General features: G+C 35.8%; 1 protein-coding gene across 1 annotated transcript; it reads left to right on the top strand.

The window, feature by feature from the left end:
• The first annotated feature begins 21,676 nt into the window (after positions 1–21,676).
• DMAC1 (distal membrane arm assembly component 1) lies at positions 21,677–24,805 on the top strand. The gene is made up of 2 exons (XM_015082525.3): positions 21,677–22,016; positions 22,917–24,805. Exons 1-2 carry the CDS (start codon positions 21,743–21,745, stop codon positions 22,979–22,981), a joined length of 339 nt encoding a protein of 112 aa, XP_014938011.1. The 5' UTR covers positions 21,677–21,742; the 3' UTR covers positions 22,982–24,805.
• The last annotated feature ends 719 nt before the right edge of the window (positions 24,806–25,524 follow it).

The following is a 25,524-nucleotide window of genomic DNA, read 5'->3' on the forward strand; positions in this document are numbered from 1 at the left end:
AACATAAGCTACCTTATTGATAAGAATGTGGTAATTGCATGGCACTCTAATACTCCACTTAAAACAAGGGATAGATCGTCTAGACAGAGAATCAATAAAGAAACAAGGGCCCTGAATGATACATTGGATCAGATGGACGTGACAGATATATTTAGAACTCTGCATCCCAAAGCAACAGAATATACAACAGAATATACTTTCTTCTTGAGTGTGCATAGAACATTCTCCAAGATAGATCACATACTGGGTCATAAAACAGCCCTTAATAGGTATAGAAGATTTGAGATTATACCATGCACACTTTCAGATCACAATGCTATGAAACTTAAAATCAACCACAGGAAAAAGTCTGGAAAACCTCCAAAAGCATGGAGGTTAAAGAACACCCACTAAAGAATGAATGGGTCAACTAGGCAACTAGAGAATAAGTTTTAAAATATAGGAAAACAAATGAAAATGAAACTACAACAATCCAAATGCTTTGGGTTGCTGCGAAGGCAGTCCTGAGAAGAAAATACATTGCAATCCAGGCCTATCTCAAGAAACAGGAAAAATCCCAAATATAAAATCTAACAGCACACCTAAAGGAAATAGAAGCAGAATATAAAAGATACCCCAACCCAACAGAAGAAGAGAATTAATAAAGATCAGAGCAGAAATAAACAATATAAAATCTAAAAAAAAAAAACAAAACAGTAAAGCAGATCAATGAAACCGATAACAAAATTGATAAACCTCTAGCCAGGCTTCTCAAAAAGAAAAGGGAGAGGACACAAATAGGTAAAATCATGAATGAAAATGGAATGATTACAACCAATCCCTCAGAAATACAAGCAATTATCAGGGAATACTACCAAAAATTATATGCCAACAAACTGGACAACCTGGAAGAAATGGACAAATTCCTAAGCACCCACCCACTTCCAAAACTCAAACAGGAAGAAATAGAAAATTTTAGCAGACCCATAACCAGTGAAGAAATTGAATCAGTTACCAAAAATCTCCCAACAAATAAGAGTCCAGGACCAGATGGCTTCCCTGGTGAATTCTACAAGACATATAAAGCAGAGATAATACCTATCCTTCTCAAGCTGTTCCAAAAAATAGAAAGAGAAGGAAAGCTTCCAGACTCATTCTATAAAGCCAGCATTACTTTGATTCCCAAACCAGACAGAGACCCAGCAAAAAAAGAGAACTACATTCCAATATCCCTGATGAATATGGATGCAAAAATTCTCAACAAGATACTAGCAAATCTAATTCAATAGCATATAAAAAGAATTATTCACCATGATCAAGTGGGATTCATTCCTGGTATGCAGGGCTGGTTCAATATTCACAAATCAATCAATGTGATACATCACATTAATCAAAGAAAAGATAAGAACCATATGATTCTGTCAATCGATGCAAAAAAGCATTTGACAAAATATAGCATCCTTTTTTAATAAAAACCCTCGAGAAAGTCGGGATAGAAGGAACATACTTAAACATCATAAAAGCCATTTATGAAAATCCTACAGATAATATCATCCTCAATGGGGAAAAACTGAGGGCTTTCCCCCTGGGATCAGGAACACGACAGGGATGTGCACTCTCACCGCTGTTGTTTAACATAGTGTTGGAAGTTCTAGCATCAGCAATCAGACAACAAAAGGAAATCAAAGGCATCAAAATTGGCAAAGATGAAGTCAAGCTTCCACTTTTTGCAGATGACATGATACTATAAATGGAAAACATGATAGACTCCACCAAAAGTCTGCTAGAACTAATACAGGAATTCAGCAAAGTCACAGGATACAAAATTAATGTACAGAAATCAGCTGCACTCTTATACACTAATAATGAAGCAACAGAAAGACCAATAAAGAAACTGATCCCATTCACAATTGCACCAAGAATCATAAAATGCCTAGGAATAAACTAACCAAATATGTAAAAGATCTGTATGCTGAAAACTATAGAAAGTTTATGAAGGAAATTGAAGAAGATACAAAGAAATGGAAAAACGTTCCATGCTCATGGATCAGAAGAACAAATATTGTTAAAATGTCGATACTACCCCAAACAATGTACACATTCAATTCAATCCCAATCAAAATTGCACCATCATTCTTCTTGAAGCTAGAACAAGCAATCCTAAAATTTGTATGGAACCACCAAAGACCCCGAATAGCCAAAGTAATTTTGAAGAAGAAATCCAAAGCAGGAGGCATCACAATCCCAAACTTTAGCCTCTACTACAAAGCTGTCATCATCAAGACAGGATGGTATTGGCACAAAACAGACACAGACACATAGAACAATGGAATAGAATAGAAACTCCAGAATTGGACCCACAAAAGTATGGCCAACTAATCTTTGACAAAGCAGGAAAGAATATACAATGGAAAAAAGACAGTCTCTTTAACAAATGGTGCTGGGAGAACTGGACTGCAATATGCAGAAGGTTGAAACTAGACCACTTTCTCACACCACTCACAAAAATAAAACTCAAAATGGATAAAGGACCTGAATGTGAGACATGAAACCATCAAGACCCTAGAGGAGAAAGCAGGAAAAAACTTCTCTTACCTCAGCTGCAGCAATTTCTTACTTGACACATCTCCAAAAGCAAGGGAATTAAAAGCAAAAATAAACTATTGGGACCTCATGAAGATAAAAAGCTTCTGCACTGTAAACAATCAACAAAACTAAAAGGCAACTGACAGAATGAGAAAAGATATTTGCAAATGACATATCAGATAAAGGGCTAGTATCCAAAATCTATAAAGAACTCACTAAACTCCACACCCAAAAAACAAATAATCCAGTGAAGAAATGGACAGAATAGACACTTTTGTATAATAGACATGAATAGACACTTTTCTAAAGAAGACATCCAGATGGCCAATAGGCACATGAAAAGATGCTCAACGTCACTCCTCATCAGGGGAATACAAATCAAAACTACACTGGGATACCACCTCACACTGGTCAGCGTGGCTAAAATAACAAATCAGGAAACTATAGATGCTGGCGAGGATGTGGAGAAATGGGAACCCTCTCGCACTGTTAATGGGAATGCAAACTGGTGCAGCCGCTCTGGAAAACAGTGTGGAGGTTCCTCAAAAAATTAAAAATAGATCTATCCCTGCAATAGTACTTCTAGGAATTTACCCAAGGGATCCAGGAATACTGATGCATAGGAGCACTTTTACCGCAATGTTTATAGCAGCACTTTCAACAATAGTCAAATTACGGAAAGAGCCTAAATGTCCATCATCTGATGAATGGATAATGTGGTTTATATATACAATGGAATGCTACTTGGCAATGAGAAAGAATGATATCTGGCCATTTGTAGCAACATGGATGGAACTGGAGGGTGTTATGCTAAGTGAAATAAGTCAGGCAGTGAAAGACGGATACCATATGTTTTCACTCATATGTGGATCCTGAGAAACTTAACAAAAGACCAGCGGGGAGGAGAAGGGGAAAAAAAGTTACAGAGAGGTAAGGAGGCAAACCTTAAGAGACTGTTAAATACTGAGAACAAACTGAGCATTGATGGCGGTGGGGAAAGGGGAAAGTAGGTGATGGGCATTGAGGAGTGCACCTGTTTGGATGAGCACTGGGTGTTGTATGGAAACCAATTTGATAATAAATTATGTATATAAAAATGGGCAGAAGGCATGAACAGACTTTTCTCCAAAGAAGACATATGATGGCCAACAGATACATGAAAAGATGTTCAACATCACTCATCATCAGGGAAATGAAAACCAAAACCACAATGAGATATCATGTCACACCTGTCAAAATGGCTATAATCAAAAACTCAAGAAATAGCAATTGTTGTTCAGGGTATGGAGAAAAAGGGAGTCTCATTCGCTGTTGGTGAGAATGCAAATTAGTACAGCCACTGTGGAAAACAATGTGGAGTTTCTTCAAAGAGTTAAAAGTAGAACTAACCTACCATCCAGTAGTCTCTCTACCCTCTCTTTTGTGGGTAAATACCCCCAAATACAAAAATACTAATTCAGTGTAATGCATGCACTTCTATGTTTATTGCACCATTGTTTACAATAGTCAAATTATGGAAGCAACTAAAGTGTCCATCAACAGATGAATGGATAGAGAAATGGCATAAATACACATTGGAATATTAGTTAGCCATAAAAATGAATGAAATCTTGCCATTTGCAACAACATGGATGGAGATAGAGAGTATAATGTTAAGCAAAATAAGTCAATCAGATAAAGACAAATAATATGATTTCACTCATATGTCAAGTGTCAGATAGAAAAAAAATGAACAAAGAGGGAAAAAAAGAAAGAAACAAACAAGAAACAGACTCTTAGCTATAGAGAGCAAACTGATGGCTCCCAGAGGGGAGCTGGGTGGGGGAATGGGTAAAATGTCAAGGGGATTAAAGAGTATACTTAACATGATTAGCACTGAATAATGTATAAAATTGTTGAATCACTATATTTTACATGCAAAACTAATATAACACTGTTAACGATACTGAAATTAAAATAAAAACTTAATTTTAAAAAAAGAGCAGTTAAAAGAGCATATACTTGAGAACTGGAAAAGTGAGCTGTTTTTTTTTTTTTTTTTTTCTTACTTCAGACAGTTCCACTGTGTGTGACTTTAGGCAAAGCTCCCAATCAGTATTGACTCATCTGTGTAGAGGCAAGAATAGTCAGCTCTTGGATTCTTCTTCCATGTTTGTCCTCAGAAAATGTACTTCCCCCTTTCCAATTTAGTCATATCCCTTTTAATATTCAAGAGGCTGGCTCCAAGCCACCATTATTTTTCTCCTATTCTGAGGTTGCTCAGCTCAAGTTAGTACTAGGAAACCTACAGAATGCTCATATAGCCTATGAATCAGTCATTTTCTTAGCTCATACATGGTCATTTGCTTAGAAATCTCAGACTGTTTTGCAGAAAGTTCCCTAGGATTGCTGACCTTGTTCCCTACCATTATTGCACACCACTGCCATCACAACTCAGAAAACTTGGGAAATGTGAAAAAAGGGTAACTTCTTTGTGGTTCCACCGTCACCAGAGGGGCCTAGAAGTCAAAAGCAAGACTGTATTCACAATGGCAAACCCACAGAGATTGGCTCCTCAAGGGGCAGGGAAAGATAGTCTTCTCTCTGGGTCTTGCTAGTTTACACAAATAAAAGCAGCCTGAGGCCTAGTGCTACTGCTTCCTGTTAACAAACTTCTTCATAACACGCGCGCGCGCACACACACACACACACACATCTTACAATGTATTGGGTCAGAAGGAGCTTCAGTATCAGACACAAATCCTCTAAAAGTAAATGCCTCAGAAAATGGAAGAATCCCCTCCTTCCTTTGCCTATAGCTCACTTTGATTTTTGAAAGCTTTTTGATGTATAACTAACATACATTAAACAGTACTAATTAAAATGTACAATTTGATGTTTTGATTTATGTACACACCTGAGGAGCCATCACCACAATTAAGATAGAGACCATATCTGTTGTCCTCTAAAGTTTTCTCCAGCACTTTTAATCCTTCCATCTTTCCCGTTTCTCATGCACCCCTTTTCTATTGCAGATATGTACTGGATGTGAACATCCTTTGGGAATGGGACCTAGAAAGCCTATTTTTAACTGGCTCATCAAATGATCCCCTACATACCAAGGTTTGAAAACCACTGCCTTGAGGAAAGAACTTTATATCTTCTTGGAAACATTCTCAACTGGGGCTTCTATCCATAAAAGCACATCTTTTTTTTTTTTCTCTCCTTAAATTAAAAAAAAAAACAAAAAACCTTCTTTCCTATATTTTTGTGATATATGTATATGTTCAGCCATTCTCATCACTCTCTTATTTTTAGGAATTCCAAGTCAAGGTAACCATATCATCATAATCATACATACATAGCACCATGACATATAGTTCTAAGAAAGGAAGGGGGATAATACAAATCTCTGAACTTTACAATGTTCTGAGAAGTTTTCTAAAAAGGCTCACATTTTATCATACAGAAATTTTCAATGATTTCTACATGCAAAGTTTTTAAAAATGTACAATATACACTTTCAAGAGATGGGATTCACCTTACAGTCGTAGATAATTAATTTTAAAAGTTATTTTTTGGAAAAGCGTTCATCATAGTTTTGTAAGTCAAGTTTTAAACAATTTGAACTTTATTAGACATATATAGGCATCCAGTTCAAATGAGGCTTCTCCTCAATGAGAATATAGAGAAAGCATTAAATGTGATCACCAAAAATATTAAATAATTTATATTAATAATATAAACATTGTTGACATTTTCTTTAATACTAATTTTCAAAATGTTTCTAAAAGGAATCAGATAAAAGTATAGTATTTGGAAAGCCGGTTGAATGTGCTTATTATTTATTGTTATAATAAAAACAAGCTAAACTTCCACCTCTATAATTAATGCTTTAAGCTCTTATTTATTTATACTTTTGATTATTACAACCTGGGTAAAATTTAGAAAACATTTTTAAAAACTTAAATCTCAGGTAGAAGCATTATTATTTTACTCTTGAGCAATGGAAAGCACTGTGAATCATTGTGATCAAATGGAAAAAAAAATCCTATGGTAAATTATGCTTTCTTTTATTGTTGGTATAAAAAATCTCAGCTCTTAAGAGTAACCTAGGAGGCACTGCAAGTGATTTCCTGTGAAAAGAAATAAAACCAAATGATCAATGTGGAGACTAGAGTGTAACCCAGATCAGAATCAAGCAGGAATTCTCATATCCTAGTTTTTATGGCCAGGCTGCCAAAAGATGTTAAAACTAAATGGGGTGAGAAGTGAGGATGTAACTTAAGACTTTTGGCTTGGTGTTCTCCCTCCCCAGGAAATGATGCAACCTCTCAAAGATGTTTGGTTCGCTGTTTGATTATACATCCAAAATGCTTCTCTGAATTGTAAAGACTCAGTAAATCTCTACAACGGAGTAAAGCACTCTCTAAGATACTTCTGTGAATTCTAGAGGGGCCAAACTGAGTATGGCAAGATCCTTGATCACAGTGTTTCAACATTTCTTATCTGCCTGATTTCAAGTAACAATAAAATATCTCAATAGAACTTTACTTTTAAAAGCTAGTACATTAAAATTTTTGTTGGGAAATTCATTTATTCATTCAACAAAAGTGTTTTGAATGCCCACTATGTCTACCTACAAAAATATTTAAATCTCCTACTTCTAATATCCACTAGACTAGTTTATCGACATTGCTCTAAAAAAGGAAAAATCTTTATTACTTACCTCTCATTCCAAAAGTGCTCTTCCATGAAAGCCTTCCCTGATCATTTCAGCTAGAAACCATGCCTCTTCTCAATACCATATGGTCATATATCAATCTTGTGTTTTATTTAGTTTTATATCTTATCTTTCAATTTAGTCCATAAGCTCCTGGAAAACAATGGTTCTGTCTGTTATGATCTGTCTGTCTATCTGTCTATCTATCTATCTATCTATCCGTTCATCCACCATACATTCACTTATTTGTTCAACAGGAAAGGTACTGAGACAGCATTTTGTGAAATGTAAACATAAATAAGACATAGGTACCATCATCAATTTGATTTTAGTTTATTTTTAAAAGGTTTTTAAGTTTATTAATTTTGAAAGAGAGAAAGTGCACATGCATGTGTGAGGGCAAGGAGGGGCAAAGAGAGAGGGGGAAAGAGGATCCCAAGCAGGCTCCATGCTCAGCATCAAGCCCCATGTGGGGCTTGATCTCACAACTATGAGATCATGCCCTGAACTGAAATCAAGAGTCAGATGCTTAACCAACTCAACCACCCAGGCACCCCCAATTTGATTTTAATGACACAGGTCTTATATATATTACATATACATTATATTATATAATTATACATTATATACACTATATATATATATATATATATATATATATATATATATATACACATTAGATTTAAAACATTCTAAATTGAGCTGAAGATGTTTCCCAGGAGTCTTTGCCCCTGCTGCTATATATACCTCAGAAATTCAACATGATGTCATGGACAAAGTAGGAACTAAATAAATATGTGTTAAATAAACATTTGTTAAAAGAAAATTTTTAGATTTCAATATTAGGCCCATTAAATTTCCCTTTTTGCTCATGCATTTCATAAAGCTACCCACTGTAATACTTCATTACATCTGCATTTTCAGATTCTGATGGCTCATAACTAATATAAGGAGACAGAAATCTTAATAAAAATATGAGGGAACAATTTGTATAGAGATAAAAGCATTGAGCTTTGAATCAGGGAATCAGTGCTGGACTTTGGTTCCTCCATTTCCTAGTTAAGTGAATCTTAACCTCTGACTCTGGGTCTCAGTTTCCTTATTTGTACAACAAGGATAGTTAATAACCACCTGACAACGTTGATGTGAGGGACAAATGAAAGAATGCAGTCGAAAGCACTTAGAAAACTGCAAAGCATTTTAGTATTTTATTTTATTTTAAATATTTATTTATGTTTGAGAGAAAAAGAGAGTATGTGCATGCATGCATTAGTGGTGGATAGTAAGAGAGAGAGTGAGACAGAGAATCCCAAGCAGGCTTCTCACTGTCAGTGCTGAGCCTGACGCAGAGCTTGAACTCATAAACAGGGAGATTATGACCTGAGCAGAAATCAAGAGTCGAACACCGAACCAACGAACCAACTGAGTCACCCAGGCACCCCCAAAACTGCAAACCATTTAAAAAATAATACTGTGATTTCACAGGCCATGTAAGGTGGGAGAAGGGTAGCATGTAGTCAAGGACAATAGACAATAAGAATTTGCCTTACTGCTATGACTTCCCAGCCCTACTTGCCACTGAAACCATATCAATTTTAAAAACTTAAATTTTGTCATTGATTTTTAGCCTCTCTGCACACAACCTGAAAAGAGACTTTATAGAAGTGAAGGCTTAATGGAATCCAGCATTCCAGGATCTTAACAATAGTTGCAAAATCTTCAGAAATCTTTATAATAAAGGTAATAGGCAAATATACCCTTGCTACTCACATATTAATAGAACTTCTTAATTACAGTATTTTTTCATGTGCAAAGCAGTGTTAAGCACTTTATAGACATTATCTTAGTACAGTGTATGCATAGAAACCTCAAATTTCAGTCACAAGATGCCACATGATTTGGAGTGCACTACAGTGTAGAATGGGTTCTGCATCTGAAGACCTGGATTCAGATCTAGTCTTTATCTCTTAAACTAAGTGACTTCTGATACTTGATTTCTCGTCATTAGGAAAAAAAAAGGGGGGGGGGGACTGTTGTTAGTCTCTGCACATAAAGTTATTGTCAAGATTGAACTTAATTGAGTGAATGGAATGGAATTGAACTGAATTAGTTTCATTTTTTTTAATGTTTTTATTTATTTTTGAGAGAGATACAGACAGACAGAGCGCGAGCTGGGGAGTGGCAGAGAGAGAGGGAGACACAAAATCAGAACCAGGTTCCGGGCTCTGAGCTGTCAGCCCAGAGCTTGATATGGGACTCAAACTTGTGAACCACGAGATCATAACCTGGGCTGAAGTTGGATGCTCAACCGACTAAGTCACCCAAGTGTCCCTGAATTAGTTTCATTTTTAACTGAATTGAATTCAATATGCAGAGTGTCTGACTCAATATTAGGTAGTTTTTTCTTCCCATCTCATCTCTTCCACCTACTAGCAAATTACTTTGGGCAAACTACCTAACACCTCCAGAGTTCAATTTCCTTATCTGTAAAATGGAGATAATAATACTTTCATTACTGGGGTGCCTGGGTTGAGCAACTGACTCTTGGTTTTGGCTCAGGTCATGATCCCAGGGTCATAGAATCGAGCCCTACATTGGGCTCTGAGCTGAGCATGGAACCTGCTCGAGAGTCTCTCTCTCTCCCTCTGCCCCTCTCTCTGCTCATGTTCTCTTTCTCTAAAATAAAGAACAAAATTTAAAAATAATAAATAACTCTTTCATTACTATTCTATTGTATTAAATTAGTATATATCTGGAAAATACTGCAGCTATTTTAATTCATATTATCACCTCATTCTCTTTCTTTTCTAGTATTTTATTCTTTATACTAACCACAGTAAATGACCAGGGTATGCTTCCAGAAAGGAAATTCTGGAATAAATTAAAATTCCAAGAAAACTGTGCATTTTATCACCAAGAGAAGTTACCTCTCTTGGGTTATGTCAGCAGCAGCACCAGAGCCCTCTAACTTGACAGTATGATGCCATGTGGATTAGTGTCAGCAATCCTTAGGATGCAGTGGGCTGCAGAACACTTGGGGCACATCTCCACTTCTGATGATCCACTGGAAAGCAAAGAACAGCATTCCCAGATGTTCACCCATGCAATACCTACCAGGACTAAAAAGATTACAAGAGGGATCAATAAAAGTTCCTTCCTCATGATGCTAATAAGGAGCAAGGGAGTTAGAGAGGCATCCTGTTGAAGTGAATAAGTGTTATGGGAAGAATTGAAATAATTAAATCATTTTTTTTCTCACAGGTCTGAAGGTCTGTACTCACTGACATGTACTTGAACAACTTTTCCTCCTTAGCTGTGTATATACATTAGACGTTTCTAAATTAAAAAGATTCAAGACACAATGAAGTGCCATTTCTTGAAGAAAAGCCAAGCTATTTATTCTTCATCTAATCAATACCAGTATCCAGACAAATATACTGCTTAATAACCTATACACAACTTTTTGAACTTGACAAACATAAACATTAGTACTAGGCTATAAAGAGTGGTTAATTTCTAAGAAAAAAAATTACTTAAACATTGTTTTGAATGACATGTTTAGTATTTGGTTCCAGTTGAATGAGATACTGCAAGGAGTCAATGTCAGTAGAATGAAGCAATGTGGAGGGTATCCTAGCTGCCACATTCTACATATATGTATGCATGTAATCATAAGTTGCAGAATCAGTGGGAAATTGTCATAATTTTTAGTATGCCCCAATTTTTAATGCCTTTAACACTCACTACTTTTCAGGTTTTAATTACATAAACCATCTGTTAATATTAATACAGCCACATGAATAATGTATGTAACAGCACTGTTTAACTGCAAAACATTTTACCAATGTCAGTTATTATACCTCTTAGCCCTGCCCTAGGACAATGGAATCAATAATATTTACATATCATTCAGCAGTCCACCCATTAGGTTGTTTTTAAGGCTCAACTTAAAGTATTTTTTCCTCCTAAATTTAACTTATTTACCTCCACCCAATTAGAAACAATATTTTTTTTCCTACATTCTCACTAAATTCATCACTGCCTCTGTTATAACATTTGCCACAGTCTACATGCATTAGATTTATTTCTGTATATGTTTAGCTTCCAGATAAGATTCACAAAGACTAAAAGGTAGTTCCTATCCCACTCATCTTTGTGTAAGCCATCCCTCTACTTCTGTCTAGGTGCAGGAGTTTGCACCTAGCTGGAATGTAATGATTTTTTTTTTTAATGATTAAAAAAATGTTGCTAGTTGTGTCAGTTATATTTTAACTATGCTGCTATTTATTTTCTGATCCTTAAAGTAAGATAATTATGTAACCCACTCTCACCCCTTCTAAAAACATATGGTTATCTACTGGGGACACATGAAACCAGATTTATTTTGTGCCTTTCTCTCAGCTACATGGGACATTCCCTCCTGCAGTTCTTGGGGTGATACTTTCTCTCCATGCTATCTGTGGTAAGTGGCAAGCAGTGCTTTTCCCTAGTGAGAAGGAAGTCAATAGGCTGTATTTTACTGTGACAGCTGGGCCATTTGACTTGAGTCTTATTACACTTGATGGCTACCTTTAGGGAATGTCTTTTTCAATTGTTTATTTTCCAAGCCTCTTGTCAGTTCAAACTACAGAAAACAAAAGGGGAACCCACATTTTACTATCTGCTCCCACAATATGCAATCTACTTTATTAAACTTGGGCCCAAGAAGATATTTCAGTCTAATGAAATCCACAGATATTACTGAGTACCAGTAACTTTATGAAAATGATATAAAAATTAATAAACTCTAACAGTCCACTTATGGATATTTATATCCAGGAGATACATTTATAAATATTAGAAATTATCTGAATTACTTAAAAATAAAGTGTGGGAAAAAAAAGCCAAAAAAAAAAAAACACAACAATTTGGATATGGTTTTAATAATGGGCACTCATTTAAGGAAGGCAATTTGGCTGTACTTGTTAAGCCATTTACTGAGTTTTTCAATGAAGAAACTATTGACATTTCAACAAAGCATACTTTATTCCATAGGGCTGTTGTAAGCATTACAGGGATTTAGTATCCCTGGCCTTTGGACATTGTCATTGTGACAACCAGAAGTGCCTCCTTTTATTTCCAAATGCCCTCCAGGGTAGCACCCTCAGTGGTGAACAAACTGCATCAGTTAAAATAGGCTAGGTTTTACTACAGCAACAACCTCATACTTCAGGGACTTAATACAACAAAAGTTTATTTCTCTTTTATCCTACATATCCAAAGCAAGTCAAGAGGAGCATTCTGCTCATTAAAATGACCAGCGACCAAAGCTGATGAGGCTCCATTGCAATATGTACATGTGCAATTACTATGGCAGTGATCATGCTAGGGTATGTTGCGGAGAAGAGAGAGTGGAGCAGGGGCATTGAAGCTGCAGATATCAGAATGAGTAAGCAAAGTACAGTTCTTGAAGGTGATGGGCACACTTTGAGATGCAAAACTTAAATACCTACATTCTATGGACCTAGTTTTGCTCCACGAACAAAAGAAGGTAAAGTTAAATAAAGAAACCCACCAAGAAGCCACATATACAGGAAGCACACTGTCTCTGTGGCAGTGTAGGAGAAAAAAGACTCTGAAAGTAAAAAAGAAAACCCTCAAACCTGTCTATTCCATTCACTGGGGAGAAAATAAGGCTACATGAACTCACATAAGACTCCCTCAGCCTAGAGGATAATCTCAACTGGCCTGCAATTCAGTTCTGGCTTTGTCCTGATGTAATCTGCTGCTAATATAGGTGGGAAAACCTACTCTTCCAAAGATGCTTAATAAACAAGGGAACCAAAACAGGATGTTCAAAGATATACCAAATAAAAAAGGGGAAAAAATGGAAGAAACAAGAAAAACAAATGGTAAATTCATAATGACATCCAGCAATATATTGTCATGAAGTATATAAAAATCATGCCCAAATATTTCTCCCTGAATTTCAAAAATTTAAAAACTAGTCAATTCTATGAAGCAAGATCTCTCAATACAAATAAAACAACTTACAGACAAGATAACTAGACAGCAGGTAAAGACTTAAGTTCTCAGAACTCAAGTGAAGCAGTGGGAGAAGAAAACAAAAGCATCCAATTTATAGCGACAAAAGTAAAGGAGTATGAGATAACTGGCATTGCTTGCTATAAACACATTAGGGAGCAAAGCTAAAATAAATAAGAAAACAATGAAAATAATTTATAAGAAAATGAAAGAAGATACAACAGGGCATATAATTTGAATCCTGGAAGAAAAAAAGAAAAAGAAATAGAAAAAATATTAAAGAGCAGACCCTTACTGGCAACAGGAGAGGAGGAAGAAGGACTGTAATGGTTACTCTGCTGAGCCCACACCAGACTTCCAGGGCCCAGGTGAGGGGTTGCATGCAGTGGGTTACATTGCCTTAATGTTCTCCACATGTTAATATGATTCTCTGGCCACTGCCCATCCCAAGGTCTATGGAAGTAATGTAGATTCCCACAAACATACTCATCAACAAAGGAGAACACATTGCTAGCTGCAGGAAAATATGTGGAGCTTAATTCTTGTCACAAAAAGGCAGCATCCATGAGCTGACATGGTCTAAACAGGCCCATTTCTCATTGGAATTGTAAATGGACAATAGCACAAAGCAGCCACTACTCATTCTGGAGAGGTGGAAAACAGAGAAGCATGTGAAAGTATGAAAATCCAACAGAATACGGGCAGGGATGTTACTCCTCATCTTCAGGTATCTCCAATCCTCTGCTGTGGAAGTTTAAAGCCCAGGTCCTTTTCTTTTCTGGAAATGGAGGCTCACAACAAAGACATCTCCAGAAATTTAGGGGGGTTGGAAGTTATACAAACTTGTGTTTTAAATTCAGCAATGAATAAGCCAGCAGAGCCATGCATTAGAAACAGACCTTCAAAAGATGATTAAATAGTTATAAATGATCAGATAACCAAAATTGTATATCTACGGATGCATGTGGGGGAAAAATATAAAAAATAAAGAGACATATGGCATTCCTTGAGGCCAAAAATGAAAAAAGGTCAGTCCTTAAAAAGGACCAATAGAAAAGGAACCATAGGTAGATGCTGATTTTCTCAGAAAAAGAAAAATCATAGTGATGGGGCTTGTCGTCACATTTAAAAATACATCAATCTAGCTGAAGTCTGAAGCAAATATAGGGACATCCAAGGACATGCCGATACCCAATCTTCTTGTCTTTAATGTTCCATTTCTAAACCTTCCTGCGAGGAATATTCTTCTTTAGAAAGTTCCAAAAGAACTTATATTTAAGTAAAATAGAAGAGCACATGAGAGGAGAAAAGGAAGGGAAATAATATAGTTCATACAGAACAACAATATACAGATAACTACCATGCCAGGGAAATTCCCTGGAAGTGAATGCATAATCTGTCAAGATTTCAGAAGAAAAGGCAGACCCATAATTTAAGAAATAATCAGTGTATCTGATTTGTTGACTCAAGCTAAGGATTCCAAATTTGGTAAACACTGAAATCTTAGAGTTCAATATATCCTAGTGTAAACCAAATGGCTAGGAGATCTTTACCAAGGAACACCTGTTTTCCTTTTCTTAGAGTTATAAATGTATAAGAATGTATTTTGCGTACTAATCTATAATGTCATAAAGGATCATTCAACACCCAAGTTATAATGAAAACCTAGGGCTTTCTGTATTCATTTTGTTATGAAAATTTTATTCATTCATATGAGGTGTTTAAATTATATACCTTTCTAGATAAAACTAAACATACCTCCCTTTGAGTTACTTTAACCATAAAGATTACATTATGACTAACAGAACTCTTTAACTTTCTATTATATAAGAAACAAATGATTAGTTTTTCTCTTAATTAACAGTTTACATAATTAGTCGGGATACCTTGGTAAATTTAACTTTTTGTTTGTTGTATAGTGCATTATTTTAAAAAATATTAAATGAATTATCTTTTTGTCTTCAATGATGGATGAATGAATGGAAGTAATGTTAGTTGGCTACATTTGGCGACAAAACAATAAAATAATTGTGCCTTAAAAGACATTCAGATAGACATTCTTGAAACAAAGGTAAGAGAATGTGTATGTGTGTATACATATTATGTAATAATATGTATATTATTGCTTATGCCTGGAAAACTTAACTAGAATAGTCAACAAAGATGTTGACTGGAAGATGTTGTTGGACTTTGACAATTTAGAAAGAAAAGGGAAGGGAGGAGAAAAGAAAATCAAAATCATTTGGGCATTTAGGCAAAAAGACCTAGTCATCTATATCAGAGAATAAATTGGCCTGGCCTCATAATTTTCCACAGCAATATTCAATGTTAGAAAACTGTAGAGTGGCACAAAACCCTTAAGAAAAGAAAGTGCTATGCCAAGTGGTTACACTTTGCTACCTTCAGGTTCTTCAGAGTATAGAGTCTGGGGCAAAGGTTTAATCAAGCACACATAATAGTTTCCTGCCGCTACTATAACAAATTGTCGAAAACTTGGTGGCTTAAAAGATCGGAAATTTATTTTCTCACAATGGTGGAGGCCAGAATCTGAAATTGGTATCACTGAACTGAAATCAATATGTTCACAGGGTCATGCTACTTCTGGAAGCTCTGGGGCCGGGTGGGGCCGGGGAATTTGTTCCATGCCTCTTCCAGTTTCTGGCAACTGCCCACATTCATTGACTGGTAGCCACATCACTTCTTGGTCATACTGCCTTCCATTCTGTGTGTACCCTTTTTCTCTGTATGGTATTTATAAGGACACACATGATTGTATTTATGGCTTCCCAGATAATCCAGTATAATCACTCCATTTTAAGATCCTTAATTAATCACATCTGCAAAAACTATTTCTAGGTTCCACACAGGTTACAAAAAATTAAAGGAATTGTAAGGGACTATTCTTCTCAATTTAATGCAAATAAACTTGAAAATGGGGATGAAATATATAATATTCCAGAAATGTATAATTTGCCAAAACCATTTCCAGAAGAAAATTTAGATTTATTTCCAAAATACAAATAAAGAAAGGTATCAAATAACCTCCTTTTTCACATCCCCTCCCTCTCCCACCAAAATAATAAAGTGCCTGGACTAGACAATTTCATAGGGAAATTCTAACAAAACCTTTAAAAAGCAGATGATTCCAATGATATTTTAACTATTCTAGAGTACAGAAAAAGAAGGAAAACTTGCAAATTTTGTTTACAAAGTGAGTATAAAAGTGTCCCCCAAAGTCAACAAAAACTGCAAAAATAGAAAACAATCACATATCAAAAGCTTACCACAAGGCACTGATAATTCAATATTAGAATATGTGGACATCAATAGCCTTCTTCTATTGAGACAACAACCAGTTAGAAGACACAACAGAAGGAAAAATTCCTTATTTTCAATAACAACACAAAAGATAAAGTGTCTGAGAGGAAATGTGTGAGATCATTATAAAAAAAGACTTTAAAATGTTACAGAGGAACACAAAGTAAGATATGAGCAAAGAAGAAAATTGTTCCATGTCCTTGGATAGGATGACTCAACACCATAAAAATGTCAATTCTCCCTAAATTAACCTAAAATTTTCACACAAGTCTAATAAAAATGTCAGCATCATTTTGCCAGAATAATCAGGCTAAGTCAAAAGTTCATGTGGAAAAATAAACATGTAAAAATATCCAAGAAAGGTCTGGAACAGAAGTTTAATAAGGGGGAACCAGTCTCCAAGCATTAATACATTAGAAAGCTTCAGTAAGTAATATACTATTATATTGTCACATGAATAAATAGAAAAATCATGGATCAGAACATGAAATCCAGGAATAGACATACATCTATATATGCCATTTTAGAAAAGGTGGCATATTCTAACAGATGAAGAAAGATGGATTACTTAATAAATAGTATTGAGAAAAATGAATTGGAGAAAAGAAAAGGAAGAAAAATCTGACTCCATTTCTAACACCTAATTGTAGGAGAAATGCCAGTTGTATTAAAATTTTAAGTGTTTTTTAAAAAGATCAAAATACCAGGGGAAAGCATAGAAAGTAGAAGGCCTTTCTAATTATGACATGAAACTCAGAAGCTATAAAAAGGAAGATTGTTAAATTCAATTAAATGTTTTAAAAATATTAATGATAAAAAGTACGAGTGAAATTAAAAGGCAAATACCAAATTGGGAGGGAAAAATACTAACTTTTATCACCGACATAGTTAATCTGTCTAATGGATAAGGAGTTCTTAGAAGTTAATGAGAATAAGGCAGTCCGATGAAAATAATGGGCAAAAATATGGAGAATTCTCAGAAAAGGAAGTGTGGATTGCACTTAAACATATATTAAGGAGCTAATAACAAGAAAAAGAAAATTAAACCAATTTTACCTATCACACTGGCAGAGATCAAAGTTATATAATTCACTGTTTGTGAGAATTAGAATAGATAAACAGATCTCATACTTGTTGGTAAGAGTGTAAATTTGTACATCTTCTGTGAAGGGCAATTTGGTAATATCCATCAAGTTTATAAATACTTTATCCTTTTGAAATATATTCTAAGATATACTCATATGTTTGTGATATGATATATGTGCAAGTTATTTACTGTGACACTATTTGTAGTACCAAAAGAGTAGAAGCAGCCTATTAATGTCCATCAATATGAGACCTATCAAATTCTGTACAGTACAGGCATACAGGGGAATACTACAGAGCCACAAATGCATAAAGCTCTTCACATATTAACTGATATGGAATGACCCCCAAAGTCACTGGAGGAAAGAATATACACATACATACTGACATCTCTGAAAAGATACACAAGAAGCTCATAAGACTGGCTGTGTTAAGGAAGGGAAACTGAGTGGTTGGGGGACAGGAGTGTGAAGGACACTAAAAATGCCTTTTGCATTTTTAAAATTTATAAATAAATAAGAGAGACCATGAGGCTTTCTGAGCCAAATGTGCCAAAGTAAACTATGGTGATGATAAATAGTATATATATATATATATATATATATATATATATATATATATATAATACACACACATACATATACACACATATATGCACATATACATATACATGTATGTATATACATGTATATATACATGTACATACATGTATATGTATATGTACATGTGTATATATATGTGTATGTGTGTGTCTGTGTATATATGCACATATATATATAATAGAAAAAATAAAATAATCTTTCAGCCTTCTTCTCCTATTTCTTTCTCCCAAAATGCACACATCTTCCTCCAATTATAATTTTGCTTGATTTCATTAGCCTCTAGCTTTATCCTCAGACCCTACTATTTCATTTATCTCAAGATGTATCTTAACATTTCTAATAATTTTCCAATGAAAGTTATATCTCAATCTCATTTTAACATCTCAATTTCAATATGTTCTATGAGTAATAACAAACTGAAATCATTTATTTGAGGCAATCATAAGAGAAGAAACACATCTTTTGGAAGGTGCTTTAAAAAAAAACAGGGGCTCTTGGGTGGCTCAGTTGGTTAAGCATCTGACTTTTGGTTTTGGCTCAGGTCATGATCTCATGGTTTGTGAAATTGAGCGCTGCATCAGGCTCTGTGCTGACAGCTCTTGTGCTCTCTCTGTGTCTCCCCTGTGTACTCTCTTTGTTTCAATAAAGGAAAAACAAATACTAGTTAAAATAAAATCTTGCCTGTTTGGAAAATGTGTCATGGGCATTTTAATAATATTTGTTTAGAGAATTAAAGATGTCCTCTCCTGGCATCTTTAACTGTAATAAGCACAATAAAGAAAGCTTTTAGATAAAATATGAATTAATAAAGTCACAAGTCATATAACCATGGTGTCCATGAAGATGCAGAGCCTATGTATTGAGATATGGGAAAATATAAAATTCCTATTTCTATTATTTTATCTTATCTTCATAATGTAAAAAGTAATATATTAATACATAATTTATAAATAATAAAGTATGCATACATGCTATTGTGTGTTCAATCATTCTTATCCACAGAAGTGTGTAGTTAAAATGTTTTTAGTAACTGCTGGTAAATGGTGGAGTTTTTCTTCATAAATAAGGGGAAACCATGTGCACTGTAGAATATTGTATCAGGCATAGTGAAAAGAAGCAGCTATAAATTATTAATTTCTAAGTCAAATGCTATTGAATTCATTTAGTATGACACTTAGGACAATGCTATCTAAAGAGAAATGTTTAGTAAATAACATTTACAAGTTAAGAACAAGTGTTAGATATTACCATTCCAAATCTCCTTATTTCAAACATGAGGTGACTACAGGCTAGAGAGAGTAAATAATATTCTCTATGTCATATGGCTAACTCATGGTGACAAAGCCCACTACAGAACCCAAATTTCCCAACTCTTTGTCTTTCTACTGGACAACACATGGAGATATATGTGTGTGTGTGTGTGTGTGTAAATGGAGAGGGTCTTTGAAATTAGCATCAGGCCAACCTGTGTTCTCATGATTTTATTTTCTCCTATTTATCCAAACCTTTATCTTTTTAAAAACCTTCCCAAAATCACATCCCATTTTGTAAAGTGAAATAATGAATTTCTTTTTTTAATCATGTTAATTTTTAAGCCATTCTAAAGGAAAAAGGTCAAACCTGAAGTTAATCCTGTTTTCATCCACCTCCTCTAACAGAAACGACCTCTGAACTCTAAATGCCTTTTTCTTACCAGTAATCCTCTGAGACCAACCCAGGGAAGAAAAAAAACAAAAAACAAAAAAAAAAAACATATGCAACTCTACCCAAAAGAAATGAAAGGTGAAATGTGATGGGAGTGGATGATATAGCAGTTGACTTGCAAAGAAGCAATCAAAATTAAAAGTCCATTCTTAAGGGATGATAAAATTGTAAACCCGCAAGAATAGATCCTACATTAACTCTTCAAGTCTATTAGCCTGATTCTGAGTTGAATTATCTCCAGGGCCCTCAAAGTAGAACAATATCGTGAGTATGACAACATTGAGATCATGACTTTAGGAAAAAAGCTAAAGAGAAAATGAAAAGTATTTATACAGGTAATTCAAACACATTTTTAACACCTTGATTATATTTGTGTAATCTCCTCACAATATTAATAAAGGGAATTTTCAACTTTGAATGTTTCCTGCTCTTGAGATCCTAGGGAAGCTATATTTTATTTTATTTTTTTTCAAACTTTTTTTTTCAACATTTCTAATTTATTTTTGGGACAGAGAGAGACAGAGCATGAACGGGGGAGGGGCAGAGAGAGAGGGAGACACAGAATTGGAAACAGGCTCCAGGCTCCGAGCCATCAGCCCAGAGCCTGACGCGGGGCTCGAACTCCCGGACCGCGAGATCGTGACCTGGCTGAAGTCGGAGGCTTAACCGACTGCGCCACCCAGGCGCCCTTGGGAAGCTATATTTTAACATTTATCAAGGTCAAAATGACTTGTCAAAACCTCAAAGAATGGGCTCTATTTCTGTCCTAAGCACACATGGTCTGCTTTAAATAAAATAATAATAATAATAATAATAATAATAATAATAAATAAAATAAAATAAAAATAAAATAAAATGAGTATTCTGAACATAAGAATAAAGAAATTTCCCTGGTTCCCATAAGTTTAAAGTCATGCAACTTGCCAATATCCTAAAAACATAAGATAAAATAAAAAAGCTGTGACTTTCTGGAATGTTCTTCATCATGACGATTTGTAACTCTTTCTGTAAAAACATATATAATCTTGTACCAAATGTTCCTTTCCCAGAACACTCTCTTCTTTGTGAAAATTGTGTATATCAGGCAGCTGTTCCCTCTTGAGCTCGAATACAACTCTTTTCCTTTCTCTTCAAAATTTAAGAAAAAGATTTGTTCATTTTGCATCGATAATATGTACAGGTGACATTTAAGGAATTTGACTGTATTGACACAGACATTGGTTTCAAATATGGCTGTGTCATTTCACCAGTTTTGTAATGTATTGGGAAACTGATATGTCATTGGATTGGAAAGATTAAATGGCATGATGCAGATGATCGCTTAGCAAAGTATCTAGCATATAGTTAAGCACATACAAAACTTAATTCTTTTCTTGAGACAGATGAAATGTAATGCTCAAGATCTCACATTGTTTGCTAGGCAAAAAAAATTAGAAATCCAGATTCCTCCTCTAAGGAAAGTAAGAGTTGAGACATTTAGGGGTTTACTAAGTCATAATTCTTAAAATGATTGGGGCAGGGTGTAGCGGGGAATGGCCTCTGGCAATGCCAAGTTTGTTGCCTCAGAAATCCACAAACACGGGCTGCCACCATCTTTTTTCCGTTCGAGGCAGGCCAGAACTACATTTCCCAGCGACCCTCAGGCTGCTTCCGGGGCAGTGAGCCGGGGCTCTGCTTCCGGTCGTATCTTTGACGTCAGTTCGGTCGGAAGACTCCCGCAGTTGAGACCGAGTTCTTGAATATGGGTTCTTTCTTGTCCCAACCTCTGGAGCCCATCAAAGTCGCTGCGCCTCCTGAGGTCACCAACTCCGCCGAGCCCCTGCCCCTCGCTGCACCTGGAGCGCCGACCTCTCCAGCGGAAGCGCCTCTACTTAATAACTGCTGGAGCTGTCGCGTGCTCTCCGGGTCGGGGCTGATAGGGGCGGGCGGGTATGTGTACTGGGTGGCGCGGAAGCCCATGAAGCTGGGATACGCCCCGAGCCCAGGGACTATTACGCAGATGGTCATCGGCATCAGTGAGAGTTGGGGGATCTCAGGGCCTTTGGGCAGGGGGATAGGGAGAAGTGGGCCGCAGTCACGCGGGCGGGTTGCGGGGCTGGTCACGTGGCCGAGGCACACCAAACTAGGAGCAGGGGCGGGGAGAGGAAGTTCTCGGGACGGTGTTTCTTTTCTTTTCTTTTCTTTTTTTTAATGACAATATTTCTTGAGAACTCTTGTTAGCTTCAATCGTTAATCCTAACGATAACTATTAGAGATAGGTATGATTATAGTAATCCCTTTTTACCGCTGAACAAACTAAGGCATAGAGAGTACGATGTTAAAGGTCAGATAATTAGGATATGACACAACTGGTTTTTGATCCAAGTTTATCTGTCACCAGACCCATGCTTTGTTCTCCAGATTTTGGAGAAAGCCTTAGATAAAAACTAGGGCTTTGAAGTCACGTCTTAGGTTCGGTGCAAACCCACATTCTCGGTGTACTATGGGTGAATGGCTGGCCCACAGTCCTTAGCTGTAGCAATAATGACTGATTATTATAAGTGATGTTAAGATGTCTTAGAGTAAAATGCAGTGATTTTTTTTTTCCTTTTTTTTTTTTTTTTTTTTTGCTCTTTAAACCAGTTGAATGGGTAGGATTTTAGGTTTACAGATCTCTTAACTTTCTAATTAGATTCCCCAAATCGGTTCTCCTTAAATCCCTTTCTTGCTTGGGGAGGTAACAGATTTTTTTTTTCTCTCTCTCTCTAAATTTTCTTTTCCTTTTCTGAATTTCACTCTTTTATAAAAAAAAAAAAATGTAATGATGATGTGTCTTCTAGGAGTGTTGTGAGGATTAAATAAGATGGCATATATGAAAGCACCTAGTAAACTAAAGTATAACATACATATGAGGTACTGTTGTTTTTTTTCCTTAGGCATAGCTTGTTGGGGTGTAATCATCCTGGCAGACCCCAAAGGGAAAGCCTTCCGTGCTGATTGAAAGTACCGCCAGTGAAGTTGTCATCTTTGTCCGTGTCCCCATGACACCAGAACAAGCATCGGACTTACAGATGTTCTGTACAGACAAATGGATATTGGCAGACTTCAGTCCTGCAGATACGACAAGACTGAAAAGACAAATGTAGGTTGTTATTCTTTGGCGATGAATATTTGTGGCCTTCTTCTCAGACTCCACAGGGACCATTAAATCCCTCAGAGAAGAGAACAAGTTCTGTGTCTTATCTAGAGGAAGAAGATATAATAAAAATGAAGACGAGATGATAAACCAAATTGGGAAATGAACCAAATTATTATTTAAAAAAGTTCTCTTTACTTCTCCTATAATGGCATCAACACTTATTAGCAACTTAACACTGGGTTTGTATCATACAATGTGCAGAAGTACATAAAAATTTACATGTGTACTGCTTATGATTTCTAAGGTGTTGTCAAATCAGTTACCTTATGAGAGTTTCAAAGCTACTACTGTAAGGTGCTTATTTCACTGGTGGTAAGTGAAACTTGAAAATAGTTCTAGTGATTTGCCCATGGTCATTCAGCAAGTCAGTGATATAGCTAGGACTTGTTCTTGTTTAGTTCTAGTTCTTGTTTTTTAGAACTAGGATGATTTTGTGATGAAACAAAAATGAGCATACAATAAAAGACAAGTACCAAAATATTTGAGAGAAATTCACAACATTGTCATTGAGAACAAAAATCAGATTTTGTGCACAGCCACTGGAATTATTCCTGTGATGAAATTGAGATGCTTTTGAGATAATGACTTAAAATTTGATAGTTCATTTCTGAGAGAAGTCTATGCTTCCCTTTTCTATAAAGTTATACATAGCTTTTTGTTCAGAGCAGAAACATAGTCAAGTTTAGTTGCTAATCACAGTGTGTTAGTTTTGAAAGATAATGTTGAGCAAGTACTTTCAAGGCTTTTACTATCATGTATGTAGAAGTGCCTAAGCTTAATGCTGGATGTCTGTATTCCCAACATTTTCTTAGGTTAAACCAAAACTACATAAATCTAACTTGTTGGTCTTGGCTTGACCTTCTGGATAAACAGAGTAACTAAAATTTATATATGTAATGTAGGGGAACCTGGGCTGATTAAGCGTCCGACTTCAGCTTAGGTCATGATCTCACAGTTTGTGAGTTCGAGCCCCCCATCGGGCTCTGTGCTGACAGCTCAGAGCCTGGAGCCTGCTTCAGATTCTGTGTCTCCCTGTCTCTCTGCCCCTCCCCCGCTCACGCTGTATCTCTCTCTCCTTCAAAAATTAGTAAACATTTAAAAAAATTTTTTATATATGTAATGTAATTTTAACATCTTTCTCAGAATTTGTACTAATGTGTAAGCAAATAAGAATTTTTTTTCCAAATGAACTTGCCTTCTCACTAGAATATTGCCAAGATATATTTGGTTCTTCCCAACTTGGGTCTGTTTAACTAGGTTTGAGCAAAATAATGCTCTACTATGTCTATGGGCAGTAAACTAGGAATAACACCCCTCCCCCCCCAAAAAAATAGATTAGTTAAATTTAAAATGAATAGTTGTTTTTCTTTTCTTCTTTTCTTTAACTTTGGAAGTGTATTCCAAAAGTTGTTTTGAGTGGCGCCTGGGTGGCTTAGTCGGTTAAACATCCAATTCTCAGTTTTGGTTTGGGTCAAGATCTTACAGTTGGTGGGTTTTAGGCCCTGTGTCTGGCTCTGCGCTAGCAGCATGGAGCTTACATGGAATTCTCTCCCCACCCCTCGCCTGCTCATGCTGTCTCTGTCTCTCTAAATAAATAAATAAATAAACTTCAAAAACTTGCTTTGATTTCTACCAATGCAGTCAGAAATCCAGTTTCTTTTAGAGATGAGTCTGATCTTCAGAAAGAAAAGAGCACTTTAGTCTTACAATGCAAGGAGTACATATAGTGCCCCTATTATCATCCCTTTTGTTGGGGATGAAGTAGAGTGAGGATAAACAGACGCAAGAATAAGTGGATTATTACTCAGTAATGTAAGAACACCCATATTTATGGGTTTTGGAATCTCTTTATTGCATGGAAATACGAGTTTATAAAGGCTCATAATTACTTTTGGCAGAAGAGAAAAAGTACAAATAAAGGCAATTTAAAATTAACTTAGAGTCTTCCTTGAAACACAAACCAAAATGTGAACATACATGTAATCGCTGATAATGTTCATAATGTCCAGGGTATCTATTAACCTTTACATAGTGTAAACTTTGGTAGCTCAAGATAATCAAGAAATTATTACACCATCTCTTGTTCTGTGTATTGTATTGACTAGTCTGTAATCCTTTGACCAGCTAACAGTATATCAACATATGAAAGCACCCTAATGTAGATTGATCTTCAGGATCTTGATATATTTTGGGAAGGAGAGGTGAGGGGTCTCTCTTTCTAGGCCGATTGCTATTGCCAGCAACACTGGAGTGTTCAAGTACAGATCTATCTAAAACGTTATGGAGTTTCACCTGGCTGAGACTAGTTGCTGAGACCATGGTTTCTGGGGGGCACTAGAGGTTAA

This window comes from Acinonyx jubatus, chromosome D4 (genome assembly GCF_027475565.1).
Source record: "Acinonyx jubatus isolate Ajub_Pintada_27869175 chromosome D4, VMU_Ajub_asm_v1.0, whole genome shotgun sequence".
In the NCBI taxonomy this organism is placed as follows: Eukaryota; Metazoa; Chordata; class Mammalia; order Carnivora; family Felidae; genus Acinonyx; species Acinonyx jubatus.

Excerpts from the sequence above, each read along its gene's own strand:
- DMAC1 (XM_015082525.3), top strand. The coding sequence starts at position 21,743 with ATGGGTTCTTTCTTGTCCCAACCTCTGGAGCCCATCAAAGTCGCTGCG. Across the intron at positions 22,017-22,916 it reads GCAGATGGTCATCGGCATCA|GCATAGCTTGTTGGGGTGTA; the intron begins GTGAGAGTTGGG and ends TTTTTTCCTTAG.